Source organism: Podarcis bocagei, assembly GCF_964188305.1.
Source record: "Podarcis bocagei genome assembly, chromosome: 17".
NCBI lineage: Eukaryota > Metazoa > Chordata > Lepidosauria > Squamata > Lacertidae > Podarcis > Podarcis bocagei.
Genome location: NC_138143.1, coordinates 17,474,921 through 17,492,785, shown reverse-complemented (window position 1 = coordinate 17,492,785; position 17,865 = coordinate 17,474,921). Strand labels below are relative to the sequence as shown.

The window sequence follows — 17,865 nt, the reverse complement described above, 5'->3', positions numbered from 1 at the left end:
TAATAACATTATTTGGACCGATCACAATTTCTGAGCAGTCTCAAAACATGTTGCATTGTATTTGATGGGGGGGGAGGAAAAACCGTGTTCAGCGTATAACACCTTGTTTATGGGATTTGAACTGGTTGTCAAACTCCTGGCGGGGCAGGTTCAGGATTTTGGAACTCACATATAAGGAAGGCCCTCCACAGTTCAAGGTGGAGATAGCTATATTCCTGACAGCATCCCTGTTGAAATTGGACAGGTGCTCATTACCTGTACTTTCCAGAAACAACTGGATTTCTTCCAATTGAATGAAAAAGTCTCTGCCATCACTGTTTGTTTGGTATTCCTTTTAAACCTTCAGTTGGTTTCCGGGCATAATTCAAAGTGTAGGTGCTGACCTTTAAAGCCCTAAACGACCTCATCCCTATGTACCTGAAGGAGTGTCTCCATCCCCATCAAAACAAACAAACAAAATTCCTTCCAGTAGCACCTTAGAGACCAACTAAGTTTGTTATTGGTGTGAGCTTTCGTGTAAAGAAGTCTGATCATAAAAAGGCTGATCACCGAAGAATTGATGCTTTTGAATTATGGTGCAGGAGGAGACTCTTGAGAGTCCCATGCAAGAAGATCAGACCTATCCATTCTTAAGGAAATCAGCCCTGAGTGCTCACTGGAAGGACAGATCCTGAAGCTGAGGCTCCAAGACTTTGGCCACCTCAGGAGAAGAGAAGACTCCCTGGAAAAGACCCTGATGTTGGGAAAGATGGAGGGCACAAGGAGAAGGGGACGACAGAGGACGAGATGGTTGGACAGTGTTCTCGAAGCTACCAGTATGAATTTGACCAAACTGTGGGAGGCAGTGGAAGACAGGAGTGCCTGGTGTGGTCTGGTCCATGGGGTCACGAAGACGGACACGACTAAACGACTAGACAACAACACAGCAGACCAACACAGCTCCATCCCAATCATTCAGCCCAGACACTGAGGCCCACCTCTGAGAGTCTTCTGGTGGTTCCCTTACTGCGAAAAGCGAAGTTACAGGGAACAAGGCAGAGGGCCTTCTCGGCAGTGGCACCCACCCTGTGGAATGCCCTCCCTTCAGATGTCAAGGAGATAAATAACTATTTCACTTTTAGAAGACATCCGAAGGCAGATCTGTCCAAGGAAGTTTTGCATGGTTGGTGTTTAACTGTGTTTTTAGTATTTTGTTGGGAGCCGCCCAGAGTGGCTGGGGTGTCAGGGACTGGACTGCAGAGAAATGGTGGGGACTGCCTCCCCCTCTTCCTCCTGAACCTTCCAGAGAAGAGGAAGACAATATAGATTTACAACAGTTGTTTGCAGTATAGTTATTTACCTCGGTTCCCCATCCCTGGTATGTTGGCTTTCACCCAGCCCTTTAGGTATCAAAAAAATAACATTTCTGCTGTCTCACCCAAATTAGGTGACAAGAGAAAATAGAGTTGTGCCATCAGCATACTGATAATATCTCCATCCCATAACATAAATACCACTGTCTTCCATCACCACCACCACCACCTAGTACTGTCCTTCCAGGTAGGAATGAAAGCACTGAAGCACAATGATCCCAGAGGGGAGTATCAGTGGCTAACTGATAGTTATTGCAATCTTCTGAGTCTAAGGAGGCCATGCCACCATGTCCTTCAAAGGCAGCCGGGACCATTTTTTCTCACTGGGAGACATTCACTGTCTCCTGGACCCAGCTATCCAGTCCTATCCTGCTAGGTGTTACGAGCCAAGAAGCCAAGGATTGAACAAACAGCTGGGAAGCCAGACTTCTCCTTGTCCATGTCCTGAAGCCATAATAACTGAAAGTCATCTAATGAAATAGGAAGAGGCAGTGCTCTAAACATGTCCTTAGGCCGAGCTGTCAAAACAGTTATATCCAAGTTGCTGCAGATGCGAGTTATTTTACTCTCACGGTGCTTAGTAAACATGTCACAACATGCCTCCAAGGGTTTTTTTAAACATTGCCTTGCCTGCCATGTTGGAAAAAGTCCCAAGGCACTCCAAGAACTTCACCGGACCGCACTCCATAAAATCAGTGATAGAGGATGAGCATTGCACTGTTTTCTGCCACTTGCATACCAGCATTCCTGCTTTACAGCCATCAGTATCCAGGTAAACCGTGGGACTAACTGAACTCTGCATGAGGGGAGATAATGTCCTTCCCAGCTGAAAAAGCATAAAATGAGATGCCAGGTGAGCCTCTCTGGGGACGACATTCCAGAGTAGGGCACCATCCTCAAAATGGTCATCCTTCTGTAGCAGCCCACTGCACCTTACCTGGTCAAGTGCAAATGAAGAAGGGACTGTGATGAAGATCTCAGGGTCTGGGTACATATATGAAGATACAGGTGAACCTTAAGATAACCTGGCCTGACCATTACTAGGGAGTCAACGGAACGTCTCCCACATTTTCTTGCCTAGTCAAGAGTGCAACCCATTCCATATGCTAGACCCTCCATGGTTGTCAAAGCACCCACAAAGTCCTGAACAGCTCTGGGCAAAACAGCTCCAGCATATTTATTGAGGTTCCCTGATCAAGATTATCAAGAGTCTGGAAAACGGGCCTTATGAGGAACGCTTGAAGAAGCTAGATATGTTTAGCCTGGAAAAGAGAGGAAATGTGATAGCCAACTTCAGATATCTCAAGGGCCGTCACATGGAAGAGGGAACAAGCTTGTTTTCTCCTGCTCTGAGGAGTAGGACTCAAACCAATGGCTTCAAATTACAAGGAAGGCGATTCTGACTCAACATCAGGAAGAAGTTTCTGGCAGCAAGAGCTGTTTGACAGTGGAACAGTCTCCCTTGGGAGGTTGTGAACTCTCCTTCCTTGGAGGTTTTTAAGAAGTTAGATGGCCATCTGTCATGGATGCTTTAGCTGAGATTCCTGCATTGCAAAGGGGTTTGACTAGATGACCCATTGGGTCCCTTCCAACTCTATGATTCTATGATTCTATGACTGCAACCCACCCCATATGCTAGGCTCCATAGTTAGCATCCACAAAGAACTGAACAGCCCTGGACAAGACAATTTCAGCATATTTATTGAGCTTCCCCCATAACAGAAAGCCCAGGGTCCTCATCCTAGAAACACAGAAAGCTACCCTATACCAGGGTAGACTTTATTTGTCCATGTAGCTCAGTATTTTCTCTTCTGGCACACAGAGCTTTCTTTCACATCACCTGCTACACGGTCTGTCTAACTGAAGATGTCAAAGGCCAAACCTGTGACTTTCTGCGTGTGCCCTGCCACTGAGCTCTGTAATACACCCAACAGAATCCCTATTCTGGCTCTAGCACTCAACCCCAAATCCCACTACAAAGCGAAATGACTTCCTGGTGAATGTTCTTAAAAAGAAGGTTGCCAAAGGGCAGACTTTTGTGCTAATGGAAGTAGATATCACTGTTTTCTTGCTGAGCCAAATCTGAGACCACTTCTCTCAGTTCAGGTTGGTAGACTGTTAGTCCGAAGGGTTGTCCATACACCAGCAGTAAGCCCCAGTCCATCCCAGGTTTTTAACGTAAGGTGTAAACACTCAGAACTGGAAGATGAGTGTGAAATGGAATCACTGAAGATTGTTGCAGTGTTTCCCCCCCAACCTGCGGGTCACAAAGCCTCTGCAGGTGGTCATGGGCTTTGTAAGTAAACAGCAAATAAGTATTGCTTGTAAACCTTAACTGGTGTATGATGAACGCCTCTTCCAACTTGTTGTTCTGTTGGCATATTAATAATGCCATGTTGGCACTTATAACTGAACATCAGAAAGCCAAGAGTCCTACACTAGTCCTGGCACAATTGCACTGGCTGCTGATTAGTTTCTGGGCCCAATTCAAAATGCTGGTGTTGATCTATAAAGCCTTGCATGTCTCAGGACCTCAATACCTTAAGGACCTCCTTTCCCCCATACAAACCAACCCGGACCTTGTGCTTGTCACCCGAGGCCCTTCTCTGTGTCCCCCATCCGGAGAGTGGCAGCAGAAGAACAGGTCTTTTCTTTCTTAAAAAATTTTTTTTTTTAAATTAAAGATCTTGGGTTACAAAAGCACATGAGTTGTCTCTATTTTCAGCTCGTGGAGTCTTTCCTACTGATCAGTTACATTCAATGTGAGACATCAATGTTGTACATAGTATAAGGGTGGGGGAGAAGAGAGAGGAAAGAAGGGGGGTGGTGCATTCTTTTGCTTGGTGTATGCAACATAAAAAAAACCCCTAAGATCATGGCCACTGGTCCCATCAACTCCTGGCAAATAGAAGGGGAAGAAATGGAGGCAGTGAGAGATTTTACTTTCTTGGGCTCCATGACCACTGCAGATGGTGACAGCAGTCACAAAATTAAAAGACACCTGCTTCTTGGGAGAAAAGCGATGACAAACCTAGACCGCATCTTAAAAAGCAGAGACATCACCTTGCCGACAAAGGTCTGTATAGTCAAAGCTATGGTTTTCCCAGTAGTGATGTATGGAAGTGAGAGCTGCACCATAAAGAAGGCTGATTGCCGAAGAATTGATGCTTTTGAGAGTCCCATGGACTGCAAGAAGATCAAACCTATCTGTTCTGAAGGAAATTAAGCCTGAGTGCTCACTGGAAGGACAGATCCTAAAGCTGAGGCTCCAATACTTTGGCCACCTCATGAGAAGAGAAGACTCCCTGGAAAAGACCCTGATGTTGGGAAAGATGGAGGGCACAAGGAGAAGGGGACGACAGAGGATGAGATGGTTGGACAGTGTTCTCGAAGCTACCAGCATGAGTTTGACCAAACTGCAGGAGGCAGTGGAAGACAGGAGTGCCTGGCGTGCTCTGGTCCATGGGGTCACGAAGAGTCGGACATGACTAAACAACAACAACAAACTTGGGTAGCTTTTCTTTCTATTCATTTATTGGTTTTCATTGGTAGTGAGAGTGGTTGGGGGGCCCAGGGCAAGGTTGCTTGTCTGCAGTGAGTTTTGATTGCGTGTGTCAGGGGGTAACCCAGTCAGTTGGGCGGTATATAAATACATTTATTATTATTATTATTATTATTATTATTATTATTATTATTATTATTATTATTAGAAAATCGGTTTGTACAGTGATCCTCTTCCTGCACAGTGTCAGCATACTATTTCGTATCTCAGCAGCTAGCATTGGGTACACTCTGGTCATCAACTACTATTCTATCCCACGGCAAAGTCCCTAGCATTTTGTGGGTCGTGCTGTATTTTGCCGATGGAACTAAGAGGAACTTGCTTATTGAAAATTAACTCAGATATCTAGCTTTAGTCAGATAATATATTGCATGTAAAAAACCAGACAAAAGTGATTTGAGGTTTTCTTCCTGGACATAATTTTTCTTTCGATTTTACCACAATAGAATAGAACAGAATTACGTCACCATGTTTCTTTACAGTAGTTGCACAATTCGCAGGCAAGTAAGCAGGTGTCTTAGTTTTCTGTGCTCTTTGCTCTGTCCATTGTACCTGCCTTTTCCCAATCTGCCTCTGTCCCCATTTGTCTGCCAAGTGACAGTGTCTGACACGCCACGATACAAAGATCCGACAATACTGTCTAGGTTGCAGTGGGAATGAAAAGCTTGTAAGAAGCGGGAAAGCTGTTGTGTTGAAAACTGGATCAGGATGTTTAACCCCGAGTAGAAAGTTTTTAAGAAAGAATAGAGCCGAGAACATAATTGAGCTGGCTTTGCTGAAGAAAAGACTATTCTGTACAAAGGTAGATAAATTTACTTCTTTCTGGTGTCAAGGACTTTTACTTCGGCATTTCCTCCTTCCTTTTGAAGAAGCTATTTCAAGATAGAGGGCTAGAAGCATCCATTATCCAGCGCTAAACCGTGGGTTAAACACAAAAGAAAGTAAAATTTGTTCTGGGGTTATGAATCAACGGAGACATTTTTGTAAGAAGTTAAAGCCTAGTTAGGCTGCCAAAAGACTCTGGTTCATGTACTCAGATGACACCTGAATTGAGGTAATCCAAATGACCTATCCATGCTAATGCTACCTTGACTCTTTCCTCCTTTTTCTATGTCTCAATAAAGTCAGAACATACAGAACATAGCCAAGCACTCCCCATTTCGCCAGACTTCTGTTTCTGGGTCACTGCAGAAATGTGTGAGGGCCACTTTATGTGTTGCAGCAAAAGACAGATCCTTGAACTTCCACTGTGGCTCCGTTTCACCTTTTCATTAATGTCAGAAGAGTTTTTGCAGAGTATGAATGTACCTAAGTCCGGCATTCATCTCTCTCTCTCTCTCTCTCTCTCTCTCTCTCTCTCTCTCTCTCTCTCTGTGTGTGTGTGTGTGTGCATGTTCTGGGCATGCAAATGCTCTTTGAACATATTAGCAAACTCACGTTTGATCTGATGGTAGTGGGGACCCACCCTTTGCTGTAAAAATTGCCTACAACTGAGTTCAGATGGTCCAGTCTCTGGCTCATTTCTGCTAAAAACCGAGTGTTGCTGGTCTTTCCTGAGCACCTCAGGTGTTATGCTGCTCACGCAAGCACTTTTGGCATAAATGAACAAGAAGTGATGCACACTTCACCTGCTCCAGCTCCTGATAAAATCTGGTATTCATCACAGATGCTGGTGATAACCATGGAACCTATGACTCTCAATAGATTACACACTCATTTCAGACTGAGGACTTTTAATCCCAAGTGACCACATGGGACCCACGTTTTATAATCTATCAAGCCGTTCCCCTTTTGTTTTTCCTCGCCCTATCCTTTCTCTTATACAGTGGTACCTCGGGTTAAGTACTTAATTCGTTCCAGAGGTCCGTACTTAACCTGAAACTGTTCTTAACCTGAAGCACCACTTTAGCTAATGGGGCCTCCTGCTGCCGCCGCACCGCCGGAGCCCAATTTCTGTTCTTATCCTGAAGCAAAGTTCTTAACCTGAAGCAGTATTTCTGGCTTCAAGGAGTGTGTAACCTGAAGCGTATGTAACTCGAGGTACCACTGTACAAACTTCAAAGAAACGAAGAAAATAGTGGTGGTGTCGTCACTCTGGCAACCTACCTTGGGACAAGGTGTGACCCCATTGTCATGCTTGCTATTTGAAGAGCAGCTATTTAGTTTAGCCTTCAAGCCCTAAAACAGCATAGCCTGCAACAGAGATGGGGAGCTGGTGGCCTTCCAAGTGTTGTCGGACTCCAACTCCTAAAAGCCCCCGGGCATTTCATTCGACTTTTAATTTGTATACTACCTTTCTATATTACTACACACAAGGCAGTTTACAACCGAAGACAACAAAATAGACGACCAAGATCACACACACAATAACAATCTGATCCAATAATAAAAGCCACAACAACTTTAAAATAAACAAGTTGTATCAAATAAAGCAATATTCAACAATCCATTAAACTGTAATAGTAAACAGTAGAATTAAATATCAGCAAATAATAGTTAAACAGTTTACACTTACCAATTACAGTAAGGAATTACAAATCAATAAAAATAATGGCAAGTCACAGTGCTCAAAATACCACAAAGTGCTTAAAATACCACAAACCATGCAAAAGGGTCAAATTGGGAAACAAGTACACACAACTTATAAAATTATTTTTGTATTATAAAAGTATTTGGTCAATAGTGAGGGATTATGGGAGTTGAAGTCTAACAACATCTGGAGGGCCACCAGTAAATTATCTCCGATAGCTTTCACAAACTCCTCTTGAAATCCTCTAGAGAAGACTATTTCATGGCTCTGTTGGAAAGTTTATGCTATCGCTGAAGCATTTTTGTAGTTGAAGAGGTTCTGGCTTCTACAGTATGCATAAGACGACTTTGCTATTAAGTATTAGGGTGTATGCTTTATGTTTCTCAACTGAGCCATTGTTTTGTGCTGGAAATCCAAGTGGAATAATATGAAAATACTTGGAAATGTCTGTGAGGGTGTGATGCAGAAGACAGGAAGTTCAAAGGGTACAAAAGTTTAATATTCTATTATTAGACAACCGTTTTGGTCCTTTGGTTGCTGACAAGTTTCAGGACTGTTGAACTGGCAGTAACATCTTCATGTTTGCTTTATTGAGCTTGTACATTTGGATCACCATTCTTACAATCAGCAATTGTACTTTTTCTTAATGTTCCCGTTTCCTGGTTTTGTGTGGAACTCATTTGAAGAAAGTTTTCGAAACCATACTGCTTCTCAAAGGCCAGAAATGTTGACCTATAGTGTAAACCTGTTCCAAAATACCAAGAAAATTCTGTAGAACCCGATTTTGATTCTGTAGAACCAGATGTTGCTGGTCTACAACCCCAATCGTGCACAGCTATTGGCCATGTGGCTGCAGTTGATGATAGGGGACATAGGAGCCAACTCCTAGGGGCCAAGGTCCCTTCAGCTCCCTAATAAAATATTTGAGGGGACCAGGTCCTCCCAAAGTTGATGGATACTGCCATTCAAATAGTGTGTGTGTGCCGCAATATGCGATTGATTATGCGAAACGGGGCTTACCTGCCCCCTCATGTTTTATTCAAGTTGGCACCCCTGGTAGGTGGAATCCAACAACTTCTAGAGGGCCACAGGTTCTCAACCCCTGCTGCATTTCCTGAAAAAACACCAGCACACAAGGCTAGCAACATTGGACTATACTTGACGGTTGTCATACACTACTCAACCTCAATTTTTCTGCAGCAAAATGGGTATAACAACACTAGGGCCTTCCTCTTAGCACGTTTCTCCCTTGCATCCTGAGTTCGAGTGTCTTCAAAGCCCATGACACCTTTGGTAAAGGCTGTTCTCCAATTGGAGCGCTCGCAGGAAAGTGTTTCCCATTTCCCATGATAATTGTTACACTGCAAGTGAAATCAAAATCCTGCCGATATTTCCATCTGCTTACAGTGGAACGCTCGCAGGCAAGTGTTTCCCAGTTGTTGGTGTTTATACTGCATTTTAAAAATTTGCCTTGAGACAGTCTTGCACATAACATGTAGCTGGTCTCTGCATTTCCAAAGCTGGACCTTTAAACCCATCTGTGTGTTCAAGGGACAAGTGAATCTGAATTAAGAAGCAGGTTCTGCTATTGACTATGACTCCCCAGCTAGCTTCACCTGATCCAGAAGCAGCTTCCCAGCTGGAAGGCAATCATAGGTTGGCATGGTGGAAAGCCACACCTGCCTATGAGCTTGGTCACCGTCTCTTGGTCTGACCTACAAGGTTGGTGCAAGGAAGGGAAGCTAAGAACCACATAAGAGACCACAAGGTACTTGGAAGAAAACCACATTATAAATGCCTATATCTCTTTGTCTTCCTCTGCATTTGCATCATTCCGCAGAGCCTTTTGCTCACATTCTTTTCTCTCTCTCTTTCTCTCTTGTATACAGATTTTACATTCATATAAAAGGTGGGAGTGGGTGGGGACAATTCCTTTTTAGAACGTTCATTCCCTTAGGATGCAATTGGTATGTGGAAAATATTGATTTTCGTTTGCTTAGTGACTCTCGGCTTGTTTGGCCGTTTTGGGGAAAAGTGATTTTCCAGTGTCAGTACCAATCCACGGCTGATTGGTGTATATACATAGTTTCCCCCCCCTTGAATTATTAGGTTTTTATTTAGGTGCAGCCAGAAGTATAACTGTATATATGAATGAGGCCAGAAACAATAGAAACTGTAACCCTAGCCCAGCCACACTCAAATTGTTTATAACTGATAAGCTTGATTTCTTGCCCAGTTAGCATAATTTGAAGCTTGCATGCCTGTTAGACATCAACTGAAATTGAGCCTAGAGTATGACCCTTTCCCCCCTCCTAGTTATTCATATAACAATTAAGGGTCCTCCCTCCCTCTCTCATTGCAATGCCTTTTCAAAATAAATTCACTTTTCTGTTTAATTTCTGATTCTATAAAACTCACAAGTGATTGGTATTGCTCATAAACTGCTTGCACCAGGAGCAAGAGGAGAAGCAAAGGTCAGTACTGCTGCACCAAACCAAAAACTCTCTGTGTGTAAAATCTAAGTCAGATCGAAAGGTATTTTAAAAGCAGCTAACTTTTATGAGGATACTCAAGTGTACTTCATTGAGTTAGAAATTCTAGCGTCTTCCCCACCTGGTACTAGAATTTTGGATTAGATTTCTTGCCGTCAGGCAGTTCCTTCAAATTATTTCATACAGAGCAACATTTTTGGATTTCCTCATAAAGCTATTTGCTGATTTTATTGCTTTTATAAAGGATACATTTACGCAATGTAGCACCTTCTCAGATTTATTTTTTTTTAAAGCTAGCTGCTTTGTTTGTTTGTTTTAATCCAACAAAATGCATGGCCCATATTTTTGTATTATTATTTTTTAAATGAGTGAACCTCAGGCATGTTGAATTTGGATAATGCACACGGTGTTTGAACAGCAATTCTGAAGAGTTTCTGAAATCCCAGTGGGATGCTCTTTTGCAAATGTCACATTGCCGTCACATCAAGAAGTGTTATCTACATACAACAGCGGTTTATCAAGGGCACAATGTGACTAGCATTGTTCTTTTCCCCCAGAGGGGGCTGTTTTTTTACAAGACGGCGTAGTTCTGATACGAAATCAGTGCTAAACATGGGTAGTTTGAGCTAGGAAAGGGAATTTTGCTCTCTTGAGAGTGCATGGCATGATAACACGTACAGCTTGTAATCTCACAACACTGGCAGAAAGATGTTTTGAACCTGTCTCTAACCTACAGCCCACTTACAGTGGAACAGCTTCATTGAACGAAAGTATTCAGAAGTAAACGAGCTGTGAATCACGGTTTGTGGTACCAAACCTTTCTCCCCACTGGTGACTTTCCCTCCAAAGCAGGGGACATTGCACACCCCCTCTCTACTCCCTCACAAACGCTTTTCAGCAGAAAACTCTTTGAGATGGACAACGTTGACCTCCAATATAGCATATGAAGAGATCCATTTTCAAAGCCAGCAAGGGTTATGCCACCATTTTGATTAGCTGGGTCACAAACAATGGTGGTTATGAGAATTTGTTGTGCAGGGGACCCTTTTCTCACAAGACAATCCTGGAACACTTAAAATGCATTTTTAAACAAGACATTTGTTTTTAATGTCTCAATGAGTTTATCCTTCAGTTCAATAGATCATTGTCCGCATACTGCCACAGATATAGGGTCTCTCTTTAAATTTCTTCCATAGCATATTGATCAGTAGGCTTCTATTCATAGCACACCGCAACTTCCTTAGAGTATGAGATGACACTTGTGCTCTTGGATAACCCTAATATAAACTGGAGATTTACCTAAATCATGAAGAAGAAGAAAAGCGGGGAATAAATCTCACCAATGATCTGGGGTTAAAATAGGTGCAGCTGAATCTTAAATCTTTCCCGGATGCCCTTAAAAGATTTACAATCCATTTACTTTCTTTGATATGCCTTTTTAAGGGGTTGCTCACTATTTTACTTAACATACTGCCAGCTGTTCAACAGAGTATGTAATAGAGTTAATCATCTAAATGTCTAATGATTTTTCTGGTGTGAGAATGCTGAATCATAAAGACACTTTAATTGTGCCTTAGCCATATCCTTCTGTATCATAAAAGGCTATTGTTTGAAATAATAATTTTGATGCCCCACACTCCCTGCATTTCTGTTGCTAATAGAAATGCAAGGATTTCATATATAAAAATCAAATGTATATTTTTAAAATCAAATTATTTTGATGGTCAAATTTCGGTCCTTTGGTTTTGTTTTGTTTTGTTTCATTTTTAAAGCATGATTTAAAATACAATGAGAAATGTGGCTTTGCTGAATCCCAGCTTTCTCTTCCTGGTTTAGTAAATGGGATGACTAAATCACAGTCGCACCACTTCGGAGCAAACTGAAGGAAAGTAGTTAAGCATCTTGCTGTGCGTGAGCAGTTAAGAGGGCAGGCAGGCACCGTGCACCTTGACCACCTATTATGAAGCTTTTTGCTGCAATGTCAAGTGAAAGCAAGTTAATTGGGTGAAGCTGTAGAGCATGTTAGGGGCATGGTAAAGGGATGCTGGCTGACAGCTGAATGTCAGCAGAAGCTACTCAAGTGTGGCTGAGAGACAGAGACCTGTCACAAAGTTCACGCGGGCTGCAGCGCAGTTAGGGAGCTGAAATGTGGTTCGGGCTCACTTTCTCCCTCATTGCATTCAAGCACCTTAAGATTTCACACTGTATGTGTCAACCCTTGTTCTCTAAGCTGTTTTCTCCTAACCCTTCTGAATTCAAATGATTGGACAAAAAGATGCTAATGTTTGGCAAAGTGAATGTAAATATAGTCTCCCCCCCCCTCTTCTCCCCCCGCATCCCCTTTCCTCTTTCTGCCAGAGCACAGATCTGCATCAGGCTCCAGGTCTCTGACAAAAAAATTAGACTGCTGGAAATTCAGCAGATAGATGCACATCTCTTGCGAAGGGGTTCCTGAATTGGGCAATTAAAACGGTTTGGCTAATCGGTGCTTTTTGTCCATCGCAGGAGAACTTTTTTTCTGTACAGGTCCTTCCAGCCTGTTGCAAAGGCTGAGCGAGCGAGCTGTTGCTAGTCAATACAACCTCGTCCCTTTTTATTTCCTTTTAATTGATCCCCTCCCAGCCTCCACCGATTGAAGCGGAGGTAACAGTGGGAAAAACAGCCACCTGTAAAACTAGCTGTGGGGAGGTACGGACATTAGAAGGCCGCTTGCTTGGATTTAGAGCCAAGCTTCCATTCACCCGTAAAATGGGCACCCAGAAATATGGCCAGTAACACAAGCAAAAGGCTTGGCCCGCAAGATTCAAATAGAAAGTGTAAAAAGGAAAGAGGAAAACAGAGTCGGCAGTTTTTCCGTCTCCATGTTTAGAGCCGCATAAAGCGCCGAGCGTTGTGCTATGAAATGATAATGGCAGCACGTTGCATAAAAACTTGGGGGATGCTCAAGAGCATATAGTCATCGTTCTGCAAGAGAGAGCCATGGAGTTGTCTTTCTGCTTGTCTGCAAGAGCCCAGGGTCCATCTCCCGTAAGATCCTGAGAAGCAGCTCTGCTGTTCTGGATTGCAATATATATTGTCCCCAATGTAGAGTTGTCTACCTGGCCAACAGTTGAGGGATCCAAGGTAAAGGTAAAGGACCCCTGGGTGGTTAAGTCCAGTCAAAGGCGACTATGGAGTTGCAGCGCTCATCTCACTTTCAGGCCAAGGGAGCTGGTGTTTGTCCACAGACAGCCTTCTGGGTCATGTGGCCAGCAGGACTAAACCGCTTCTGGTGCAATGGGACACAGTGACAGAAACCAGAGCGCACGGAAACGCTTGCCGATCGGAAGGTCGGCAGTTTGAATCCCTGCGACGGGGTGAGTTCCCGTTGCTCTGTCCCAGCTCCTGCCAACCTAGCAGTTCAAAAGCATGTTAAAGTGCAAGTAGATAAATAGGTACTGCTCGGGCGGGAAGGTAAACAGCGTTTCCGTGCACTGCTCTGGTTCACCAGAAGCGGCATAGTCATGCTGGCCACATGAACCGGAAGCTGTACGCCAGCTCCCTTGGCCAGTAAAGCGAGATGAGCGCTGCAACCCCAGAGTCGTCCGCGACTGGACTTAACTGTCAGGGGTCCTTTACCTTTATCTTTTTAAGGCCATCAGAGCTCATCCTAAATCTGGATGGGAAAACAAGGTGGTAGCAGAGCAGTCTGTGAAGAAACTGCAGACACCCCATTTTACTGATCACAGTACAAACTTGACCTTGGGGGATGTTGGTTCTCTACCTACAAGATAGTTGTTGAATCCTTAAAAACTGGGTACCACTGTATTGCTGTATACAGATAAGTAAAAAAGACGGTGCCTTGGGGGCTGGCTGAAATGAGCAGAGGGAAACCAAGAACCCTTCTCCTGCCCAAATATTGATCTGAGCTGTAGTAGGATGTGGAGGGGGGCATTCTTTTGAGGCAACCTTTTAAGACCCCCCCCCGAAGTTCTTTTTTTAGCCAGGCTAGGGCAAACTTGCATAGCATCTCTAGCCTCTAAGGTGCTGCAACATGGAGCCACCCTCTTGGACAGAACCCATCAGTAAATACAGTCGTCTCAGCGAATATGCACATAGGCACACGTTTCCGGTTCAAATGATCTGTTGGTGCTCATGTTACAGAGACTCGTAATGTTGCCAACTAAGGGATAGAGAGTAATGATATTGAGAGAAAAAACACAATCTGATGCACATAGACACATGGTTATAGTAAAAAAACAACAACCCTAAAACCTATATTATTTTGAGTTATTCCAATGTAAGTTATACTTTCAGGGCTATGTGTGTGTTTTCTTCATTTGTTTTAAATGCATACAGCAGTTCTGGATCAAAACAGTTTGTATGAATAGCAGCGAAAGCTTTTCCTCCATCTGTCAAGGCTACAGGAGCAATCAGATTTCCATTCCATTTGTTGGATGTTATTCTACCTCAGTTTCCTAGGAGGTGCAGCCTGGGCCTGAGAACTGAAGCAGACCAGCCTCCCCTCCTTCCACCACCGCCAAACATTGAAGCCTTTTCCTGTAACAGTCTATTGACTAGCTGCCAATCATTAAGTTTCATACTTTTTGTGTGCAACTCTCTGAGGGAACCTGATTTCTACCCCCTTGCTTGGGATTTTGAGGTTGTTTTATTTTTTAAAAAAAGAATCGGCTGAGTTTTGAGGGAAATAAAATGTGAGAAATGATTATGATTTCTAACCAGAGTGATAAGCGAGTTCATGCGGAAAATGAGACTGACAAATATGCAAAACAACCTGTCCTTTACCTATTGACTGCACCTATTTAAAATGACAAATTGTCCTTGGTTTTGGGAGAGGAATTTTAAAACAAAGCACATTTTCACATAGCACCAGAATTTCTCTCTTTGGAGTAAACCAGGAAATCCAAATTTTGCATCCTTCTGCAGCATCCTGTATAAACATTTAGATAATTAAAACTTGCTAATTACAATAACAGATGTTCAAATATGTGAAGTCACTGTTGCCATTGCAATAAACATATCGATTTTAACTTGGCTACAATATCCTGTGTGCAGTAGGACCAAAATATACTCGCAGCAAAGATTGCAAGTTTAATTTCTGTCTAACTCAAACTTCACAATCCAAAATCCTTTGTAGAATTGAGTGTACAACTGCTTTTTAAATATCTCTTTGGGGTAACCATTTGAACTTGCAACCATACTGGTGGTTCTTAAAGGTCCGCCTTTCCAGCCTGCTACAAGATAGCTTGTGTTGTATCAGGAAATCAAAGAGCCAACATCAAAGGAAATTGCTGAACTAGGTGTTAGATGCAGCCCATTGATTTTTCCTCCTTCTTCTCCCCAGTAGCAGTAATGGGAATGGGAGGGGGAAGCGCTCAAAAACCCGATGCGCACAGTAGCAAAATTCCAAATATTCCCTTCCACTTCATTACTGCAGCCTGTATTTTGGTGCTCATACAATTCACCGAATGCATTCCATGGCATTTTGATGCCGTTGGTTAAAGTAGCACATGTCCCTAATGCAGATCGATTTTTTAAAAAACTTTTATTGATGAATACAATACTTACAAACCAGAACACCAAACAAACTTATTATACATAGATACATACACCTCTCAACTTAGATTACAAAAAAGAAAACAAATATGCAAACTAAACATACATAAATTTTGACTTCCCTCCACCTATATGTGGCTTCCTTTGTTTCTTTTCTTCTTTTCGCTGTGTTGTCAATATTATTTTTGACTATCTCATCTTATGCCCATTTATTATTAGTTTTTTACTCTATAAGTTTCATTCATTGCATATTGATATATTAATACCAGAACAATGTTTTTTGATGTATTCCTTCACGCAAGTCCCCTCCTCTATCAGTTTTTGGTCGGATTGGCCTCTTACCACTGCTGTAAGTCTTGCTGATTCTATATATTCACAAAATCTTATTTGCCATTCCCTTATTGAGGGAGTGCAGATCGAATTTTAGATACAGTTGTGTTTGCTAGTTTTGGCGGTGGTTGTATGTGATACTTGTTCTAAAAGTACTCATTCTTCCTATACATTCTTCCAACTGATTCAAACTGCACCTCTTTGCTCTCTTACCTAGGATTAAGTCGATGGGACGTAGTTCTGAGTAAGAAATGTGTAGGATTATGGTACCCGAATACTTTATCTGCTTCATTTGCTCTGATCAATGCAAAATGTAGCTAAAATTTTGTAGATGTTAATGAACATGAGCAAGCTAATATTCCTTCAGGACTGTATCCTATTTGGATGGAATGTAGTTGCTGACCATGTTTAGTTTATTCCAGACAGAGAATGAGACAAAAATTTAAACTGGGAAAGGTCAGGGGCAAGCACAATTCAGCATTATCAAACAATATTTTTTTATAAAAAAAAGAAATGAAGTGAAAAAACTACTCTAGACTTTACTGTACAGTGCGAAAAACCACTTGTTCGGATTTGTAGCTGATTGTGGCAATTTAGCAATTTTCAGTCTTAATGATAGCAGTGCAGCAGAGATACAGGAATGAGAGAATCAAAACCTTTACTAGAGCATTCAAATGTGAAAATAAGGGTAGTCGAAATATTAGGCGAAACAAATAATGTTTTCAAAAATTATTGTTAACTTGCAATCCATAGATAATCATAGTGTGCTTGTTGAAATTAATGGGGCTTAAAACCGCTTTAAACTGTGCATTGGGTTGTACTAATATGCCATAGAATTTGAGCATACTGTTTCTTAATTGGCCTATGGCTAATGTGTATGTATTTTATTTATGATTCCCCCCCCCTTTCTTTTTGCCTTACAGGAGCCGCAAAACACTTTAACCATCCCTAGGTCTTCAAGATCCTTAACCCAGCTGGACCAGAATTGCATCCCAGACTTTTTGCCACTCAAGGCAGAGTCAGATTATGATCCATCTTTTGCCTTGGTACACAACAGACCTAATTCTCAGATTTCCTCATATTCCTCAACCCTGAATTTCATACCCACCACCAAACGAGCAATGCAAAATGGATGTTAAGATCTGATATTTTTTGTAAGCAGCTATATATAAATACATGTGTGTAACTAATTAAAAACCCTCGCTTATTTGGACGTTTTGAGCCTTCGAATTGCACTTATTTCTCTATGCATTTCCGTGGCATTAATTTTGCATTATTCATTGCGGGGGTTTCACGGGTTGTTCCTATGTTCCTGCGCTCCCAGCATACTGAAAAAGAGTTTGTTAATATATATATATATATATATAATGAAAAGTTTTATTTATCACGGTAGTAGCTCATTTTTATGTAATATATTTTTAAATGTTAAAGAATGACACATTTTGGGTAATTTTCCTCTGACTTTTTTTAAAAAAGAAATCAATAAGCCATTTTAGTCTCTATCTATCAAAGTTGTTTCATACTTGTCTATTTTAAAACAGGGCTGCAATACTTTAATAGGATTGAGAGAGCTATTTGAAATGTATGCCAATGATTCCTGTCATTTCATGGCAGCCCTGCTATGGTTCAGTGAGCCCCCTCTCCTCTCTTGTCAGCTCAACTGAAGACAAGCATTTAGTTGCAAACTTTAAGCAGGTTGTGCAAAACAGAAATGATGGGACTGCTTCTCTTTCTGCACAATAATGTCACTCCTGGTCAATGTGAGAAGGTCAGGTTGCTCCTTGTAAACCTACATGATACTACTTGCCCATTTGAACAAGTTAAGTTAAGTGTGGAATCCGGTCCCTGCAGGCATTGCAAACTCATCCTTTTATCAAGTCCGTGTTTGATAAGAAAGTAGAAACAATTGTACGGGGAGGATTTTCTCCCTCTCCCTCTCTCTCTTTTTAGATGATATGTTTATGTACTTTTTATAAGGGCAGTTCCCAAACCAGGATTGCAGGTAATAAATTTAGTTTAAGCTGCAGAGACTTTAAAGGAATG

General features: G+C 42.1%; 1 protein-coding gene across 3 annotated transcripts in view; it reads left to right on the top strand.

The window, feature by feature from the left end:
* CCDC171 (coiled-coil domain containing 171) overlaps positions 1–17,035 on the top strand; it is a 205,401-nt gene extending 188,366 nt beyond the window's left edge. For all 3 annotated transcript variants that reach the window (XM_081176165.1, XM_081176166.1, XM_081176164.1), the window contains one exon: positions 16,746–17,035. In XM_081176165.1, the coding sequence (XP_081032291.1) occupies positions 16,746–16,961 (216 nt within the window). In that variant the 3' untranslated portion in view covers positions 16,962–17,035. The remainder of the gene's footprint in view (positions 1–16,745) is intronic.
* The last annotated feature ends 830 nt before the right edge of the window (positions 17,036–17,865 follow it).